General features: G+C 43.8%; 1 protein-coding gene across 1 annotated transcript; it reads left to right on the top strand.

The window, feature by feature from the left end:
* Window positions 1-6,554: 6,554 nt before the first annotated feature.
* Window positions 6,555-7,444, top strand: LOC123134386 (uncharacterized). The gene is made up of 2 exons (XM_044553649.1): window positions 6,555-6,668; window positions 7,200-7,444. Exons 1-2 carry the CDS (start codon window positions 6,567-6,569, stop codon window positions 7,437-7,439), a joined length of 342 nt encoding a protein of 113 aa, XP_044409584.1. The 5' UTR covers window positions 6,555-6,566; the 3' UTR covers window positions 7,440-7,444.
* Window positions 7,445-7,966: the final 522 nt, after the last annotated feature.

Consider the following 7,966-nt stretch of genomic DNA (forward strand, 5'->3'; position numbering starts at 1 on the left):
CCAAATGAGCTGAAAATTGACGGAGAATTATTTTGGAATATATTAAAATTATTAGCAAAATAAATACCAGAGGGGGACCCACCAGGCAGCAACAATCTAGGGTGCGCGCCCCACCCCCTGGGCGCTCCCGTCGAGCTTGTGGCACCCCTGACAGGCCTTCGGGGTCCATCTTCTCCTATATGGTGCCATTTTCCCTAGAAAAAATAAGAAGGAAGGTTTTCGGGATGAAGCGTGGCCTTCTCAAGGTGGAACCCAGGCAGGAACAGTTTTGCTCTTTGTCGCAGGGATTCCGCCAGGGAAACTTCCCCCTGGGAGGGGGAAATCAAAGCCATCGTCATCACCAATGACCCTCCATCATGGGAGGACCAATCTTCATCAACATCTTCACCAGTACTATCTCATCTCAAACCCTAGTTCATCTCTTTTATTCAATCTTTGTCTCAAAACCTCAAATTGGTACATTTGGGTTGCCACTTGCCTGTAGTGTTGATTACATCTTGTAGTTGATGCTTGTTGGTTTATTTGGTGGAAAATCATATGTTCAGATCCATTATGCTATTCAATACCCCCCTGATCTTGAACATGAATATGTTTTGTCAGTAGTTACATTTGTTCTAGAGGACATGGGAGAAGTCTTGTCATAACTAATCATGTGAATTTGGTATTTGTTTGCTATTTTGATGATATGTATGTTGTTGTTTCCATTAGTGGTGTTATGTGAACGTCGACTACATGACACTTCATGATACGTCCATTTTGCATCATGGTTTCCTATTGCTATTTATAGTGTTTTATTCATTATAACACTTTATGGAGTAATTATAATGCCTATTCTCTCATAATATGCAAGGTTTACACAAAGAGGGAGAATGTCGGCAGCTGGAATTCTGGACCTGAAAAAGCTATGTCAGAGATACCTACTCTGCACATCTCCAAATGAGCTGAAATTTTACGGAGAATTATTTTGGAAAACATAATAAATATTGGAGAAAAGAACTACCAGATAGGGGCTGCCAGGTGTCCACAAGACACTAGGGGGCGCCAGGCCCCACAAACACGCCCTGGTGGGTAGTGGGCACCCAGGCCCACCTCTGGTGCCCATCTTCTGGTATATAAGGTCTTTTCACCTAGAAAAATAAATAAAGGGAGGACTTTCAGGATAGAGTGCTGCCGTCTCGAGGCGGAACTTGGGCAGGAGCACTTTTGCCCTTCGGTAGAGTGATTCTGCCGGGAGAACTTCCCCCCGGAAGGGAGAAATCGAAGCCATCGTCATCACCAACAACCCTCTCATCTTTGGAGGCTAATATTCATCAACATTTTGAACAACACCATCTCATCTCAAAACCAAGTTCATCTCTTGTGGTCAATCTTTGTATCAAAACCTCAGGTTGGTACCTGTCGGTGACTAGTAGTATTGATTACATCTTGTAGTTGATGCTAGACGGTTACTAATTTGGTGGAACATCATATGTTCAGATCCATTATGTTATTTAATATCCCTCCGATCTTGAGCATGAATATTATTTGTGAGTAGTTGTCCTTGTTTTTGAGGCCACAGGAGAAGTCATGTTGCAAGTAATCATGTAAATTCGATATTCGTTTGATATTTTGATGGTATGTATGTTTTGATTCCCTTAGTGGTGTTATATCAACGTCAACTACATGACACTTCACCATCTTTGGGCCTAAAGGAATGCATTGTGGAGTAGTTATTAGGGCCGTTTGCATTTTTGTCCCTAACTCGAACCACATACTCATATTTGCCCCTAATTTCGAAGCCTGCTCAAATTTGCCCCTCTGCCGTTAAGTGACCTTATAGAAATGCCCTTCTATTCCGTTTCCGTCCGGTCAAAAGGGGTTTGACCATATATGAGGCGTTTGTTGGACATTTTTACCCCTGGAAAAAATAAAACATAAATTAAAGAGAAGAAAGAGAGTGCTTACCACTTACACGTGGGACTCGACCAAAATTGATTGTGACCCCATAGTTGGTGTCTAGTTTTTCCCCTAAAATAATTTAACTATTTTTTAATTGTCGGGCCCATGTTTTAGTCTCACTAATAAGCATATAATTAACACTAAATAGGATTAAAGGTAAACTAACCCACGGGCCCACCTGGTTGTCTCCACAAATCAGAGATTAGCAACTAACCTACTGGATTATAGTAGAACTAAGATCAAGTCGGTGTTATTAAAATAAAAGGTCAGGCCGGTGGCACGTCGGTGTAAAACGCCGGCAACCACGCACGGCACGGCGGCGCAACACCGAAAGGGCGAGAAACACGCTGGAGAGGCGCATGGTGCAAGAGCTGGGACAATCCCATGGTGAGTGGAGGCTATACATGGGTATTGGGTGGCCAGGGAGAAGTCAACGGCGAGCGGCGGCGGCTGCAGCGCACTGCGCTAGGTGGGAGGTGGCTGTAGCGCGAGAGCGAGAGCGCCGAGCTGCAGAAAAGGAGTGGTGTCTCTCCCGGGCACACACGTGTCTTCGGCGAGGCCAAGAGCTTGCTTGAGAGGGAGATCAGGATGCGCTGGGGATTGGCCGGATATGGGGAAGAAGAAAGGGGCACCGGCGATTTTCTAGCCACCGCGGACGGAGGCCAGCTAGAACCCGACAAGAATGTCAGTGAGCCCCTCTGGATTCCTATTGTCCGCTCCATGCAGTGAATCGATGCCGGGGCAGCCCGTAGACGACGCCTGAGACCCCGATCTCTGCCACGGCCATCGAACTTCACCTCCGATATTCGGCCACCCCGTACCACCATAGGCCTCCCCGACCTCTGTTTCTCATCGCAGTAAGCTCATGCTCCTAATCTCCTCTTCCCCCGTTCGATTCCGGCCGCCATGACCGATCTCGACAGGCTCCCTCACATATATTGGCAGAGGAAGAAGATGACCAGTGAGCCAGTTGGGCTGGTTTGGCCGTCCACTATAGCTGGGCCAAATGGTAAGCCTATGCTCTCTCTCTTCTCTTTTAATTTTTGTTTTTATTTTATTTTCCTCTAGGTGGGTCCCACATGTAAGCGACACGTGAAGGAAGGGAAAAAATGTCCAATAGACGCCCGATAGACGGTCAAACCCCTTTGACCGGACGGAAACGGAACAAAAGGGTATTTTTGTAAGGTCAGTTAACGGCACAGGGACAAATTTGAGCATGCTTTGAAATTACGGGTAAATGAGTAGTGGGTTCGAGTTAGGGACACAAATGTAAAAGACCCTAGTTATTAAATGATGGGTTGCTAGAGTGACAAATGCTTAAATCCTAGTTGATGCGCTGTTTCGTAAGGGACTGATTTGGATCCATATGTTTAATGCTATGGTTAGATTTTATCTTAATACTTTTCTCGTAGTTCCAGATGCTTGCGAGGGGTTAATCATAAGTCACAGGCTTGTTCAAGTAATAACAGCACCCAAGCATTGGTCCACCCACTTACCATATTATCAAAGTAGCAAACGCGAATCAAACCAACATGATGAAAGTGACGAGATCAAATTCCCGTGTGCCCTCAAGAACGTTTTGCTTATTATAACCATTCTAGCATGTCCTTTGCCACAAAAGGATTGGGCTACCTTGCTGCACTTTTGTTATCGTTGTCGTTACTTGCTCGTTAGAAATTATCTTGCTATCAAACTATCCGTTACCTACAATTTCAATTCTTTTAGAAATTACCTGGTTGAAAACTGCTTGTCATTTCCTTATCATCCTCGCTGGATTCGAGACTCTTACTTATCGAAAGGACTATGATTGATCCCCTATACTTGTGGGTCCACACTTCACCATCTTTGTGCCTAAGGGAAAGCATTATGGAGTAGTTATTAGATGATGGGTTGCTAGAGTGACAGAGGCTTAAACCCTAGTTTATGTGCTGTTTCGTAACGGGCTGATTTGGATCCATATGTTTCATGCTATGGTTAGATTTATCCTAATTCTTCTTTTCGCAGTTGCGGATGCTTGGGAGAGGGGGTAATCATATGTGGAAGGCTTGTTCAAGTAAGAACAACACCCAAGCACCGGTCCACCCACATACCATATTATCAAAGTAATGAATGTGAATCAAACAAACATGTTGAAAGTGACTATATGAAATTCCCGTGTGTCCTCAAGAACGCTTTACTGTCACTTGTCACTATGGAAAACAATCCTTTTAGGGGTTTATTCGGGGTATCTTCACCTCGACTGGAAACACAAAGAGTTTCCCCTCAACCTACTACACCTACTGAAAATATTAGTTATGAAATTCATTCGAGTATGATAGAGAAACTACTAGCTAATCCATATGTAGGAGATGGAACGAAACATCGTGACTTGCACCTGATATATGTGGATTGTTTAAGCTTGCAGGTTTACCCGAAGATGAAGTTAAGAAGAAGGTCTCCCTTTACCTTTTGGGGGAAAAGCATTGACATGGTATAGGCTATGCGATGATATTGGATTTTGGAACTGGAATCGATTGAAATTGGAATTTCACCAAAAATTTATCCTATTCATCTAGTTCATTGTGATTGGAATTATATATATATTTTTTGGCCTTGTGAAGGATAAAGTATCACTCTAGCTTGGGGGAGGCTTAAGTCAATGTTATATTCATGCCAGAATCATGAGCTCTTAAGAGAAATTATCATTTAGAATTTTTATGCTCGACTTTCTCCTAATGATCAATCCATGCTTGATACTTCTTGTGCTGGTTCTTTTATGAAGAAGACAATTGAATTCAAATGGGATCTTTTAGAAAGAAATAAATGCAACTCTGAATATTAGGAACTCGATGAAGGTAAATAGTCAGGTATAAAGCTTGAGTTTGATTGTGTTAAATATTTTATGGATACCAATGCTTTTCATAAGTTTAGCACTAAATATGGACTTGACTCTGAGATAGTAGCCTCTTTTTGTGAATCATTTGATACTTATGTTGATCTCCCTAAGGAGAAGTGGTTTAAATATCATCACTCTATTAAAGAAGGAATTAAAGAACCGGTAGTACTTAAAAGTGAAACTATTGTTTACAATATTGATCTAGTTGTACCTACTAGTTATATTGAAAAACATCCTTTCCCCGTTGAGATAAAGGGACATGCTAAGGTTTTAGCCGAGGTTCACAAAATCTCTACTATCTAAAAGAAAAGTAGTGTTCCGTTTCCCCTCTTACGTTTGTCAACACCTCTCGGCCCACTTGATTTTCTTTCCCCCCTTCCGGTTTTCTCCATCACGGTTTTCTCCCTTTAGCTTGCATCTCACTCCGGCGTCCAGCGCCACCGCTGACCGCTCCCGACCTCCAGCCTTCGTCCAGTAAGCCCTCCCGCGCGCCCTGTCTCTCCTCTTCTCCCTTCTCCTTTCCTTTCCTCTCTCTCACAAATCTTGTCTCTGGCCCATGGATCCTGATGGAACACCATGGATCCCGATGTGGAGCTCCACTGCGGCCCGATCTGACCTGGGAGCGGCCAGATCCGTGCGTCTCCGCCTCGCTCCGCGCGGCCTCCATGGTCCGCCGTCTTCTCCAGCGCCGGCGCCGCGCTCGGCCGCCGCCGTCCCATGCCATGGCCGCCTCCCTCCAGAACGACCTGGCATGGCCACCTCCCTGCCTCTCCCGCAAGTGGGCCTCTATGCAACCAGATCTATAAGTCTATGCCTCGCTCCGCGGGCCTCCATGGTTATCCGTCTTCCCGAGCGCCGGCGCCGCGCGCAGCCGCCGCGCCGTCCCATGCCATGGTCGCCTCCCTCCAAAATGTCGTGCCATGTCCGCCTCCCTGCCTCTCCCGCAAGTGGGCCGATGCGCCCCCGACCTAGCAGATTAATGGAGGGCGCTGCCGACGTTGGTTCATGCCTCGGTTCACCTGCTTCCTGACGTCCAATTCCTTTTGTTGTTGCTATATTCAACCTCATCTCTGAAATTTTACATCTTCCTGTGTTGCTGTCCAGGTGTATCAAGTTTCACAAGGTCAATGATTATTGAACCATCTGGTTAGGAAGAACTTGTTCACGCTTTTCTTTGTGAAAACCAAATTTTTTTATCTGGTAGGTAAAGATAAAGATTTTCAGTTTAATTATCTTCAAAATTCTGTGTGTGGGGAAGTGCCTGGCGGTGGTGGTTGGGCACTTGAGCTTGGAGCTGGCCAGGGCAGTGGATGGGGAAGAGGAGATTGCTGCTACTGCTGTCGTTTTGTGTATGCTACAGCTGCAAAATTCTGTGTATGTGCTGCTGCTGCTAAATACAGGACGATGCATTATATTTTCCCTCTATCAATCTTTAAATTCATTATCATTTTTATTTTATTTTTCTGAATGTTGTTCTTTAATCCAATTGTTTTTTTCGTGGTGCAGGTAAGTCAATCCTAGGCGAGTTCTGTATTGTTAGCCTTTGTGGTGACTGCTACACGATCCTGTAATGCATTCTGGGAGTGTTGTTTCTTTCAGTTGTTTCAATTACTAGATTAGCAGCAAAATGCGTCCATGTCAATGTTGGATTTTACTTCCTGATTTTCATTCCAAGTTCTGCAGGAAAGAAACAAGGAGAATATTGCTCTTAACTGAAGCAAATAGGATTTCGTCAAGGTTGTGCCTCAATATCATGGATGCGCCTATGCATGTCAATTTTTCTAACGAGATGATTTCTGCTCTTGGGCTAGCGGATAGGGTTGTGCTTGTTGTCGATGCTGCTGAGGTCGGCATGGTAATTCACTGGCCTATTGCTTTATATATAAGATAAGGTGACATGCATGCTTCGAACAGATGGTTTTTATCCCATGCCAAGCAGTTCTAAGCCAAATAGAGAATGCTTCACTTTAACTTGGTTTGTGTGAGCATAACGTTTTATTAAGTTGGAACTTGGAGGTGGTCTATCGGTTTAGCATTTTGGAAACTTAAAGTTGCACTTGATGATGCTTTGTGAGATGGAGCGCTTCATTCCAGGGCGTGGTTTTGAGAAAGATCCGGTAGCAAATTAAACTGATATTTGAGTTCACCATTGTTTGTTTGACAATTTTACTTAATTGTACATCTAAACTTTTATTTGCATGCATCAACTGCAAACCGCTACATATTTCTGCATCATATATTAAGGTTTGATTAAGTTCATATACGACAGTCGATTAGCTCCAGTCTGACATTTTATTCATTCTAGGTGAATGCAAAAATGTTTAGAATAAGCTATACATTGCAAGTTCACATATTTCCTGTTGTAATATTTTCTGTGTTTGTGCAGAATTGGGATATGACCGCTTACACATCCGGGACACAAGGGGCCGCCATAGCTTGGTTTGTCTCTTTGGACTGCCACAGTGCCCATCCGGGCGTCTTTGGATCCTCGGCCATGGGCCTTGCTGTCTATGGATCATACGCCACTGGTCATGTTTTGCCACCTGTCTCTCAGGACAACCACCCCTATGTTCAGTTCGGGAGGCACCGGAGGGAGCCGACATGGTCATCATCATTCCGTGAATGAATAAACTCTTCAAGATCACTTGTGCGGCTCGGTTAAAGGTAAACATGTCCATAGTATCTTCGTAAGCATATAAGTAATAATTTGTATTAGGCATGATTCTCATTCAACTGTCTAGAGATTGTATAGTTGTTTTGACGCATTAGATCAGTCCGTACATACAAATTGGTTTCATTGAGATGTGTTCCTTTTCTATCATGTCAATGACAAATATACACTATTTCTTTCCTCATAATAAATTGTCAATTCTTTGAGATGGGTGAGGAAAATCGTCAAGATTAAAGAATTGCAGGTTGAAAAGGTATATTGTTTAATCCCATCTTATTTTCACAATACTCGGTTTGATGTTTTTTGGAAGATTAGATTGAAAAACAACCAATTTTTCTATCGTACTTGAGTTGGGAGTCGTTGTAGATAACGTTGTGCAGGTTAAATTTATGCTCACTGCCCACACTACCGTAATTCATGCATGTTGGTGCTTTCCAGGTGACGTGCCCAACATGCTTTTGCTCGAGAATGGCAATGGGAAG

The sequence above is a fragment of the Triticum aestivum genome, chromosome 6B, assembly GCF_018294505.1.
Source record: "Triticum aestivum cultivar Chinese Spring chromosome 6B, IWGSC CS RefSeq v2.1, whole genome shotgun sequence".
Taxonomy (NCBI): domain Eukaryota; kingdom Viridiplantae; phylum Streptophyta; class Magnoliopsida; order Poales; family Poaceae; genus Triticum; species Triticum aestivum.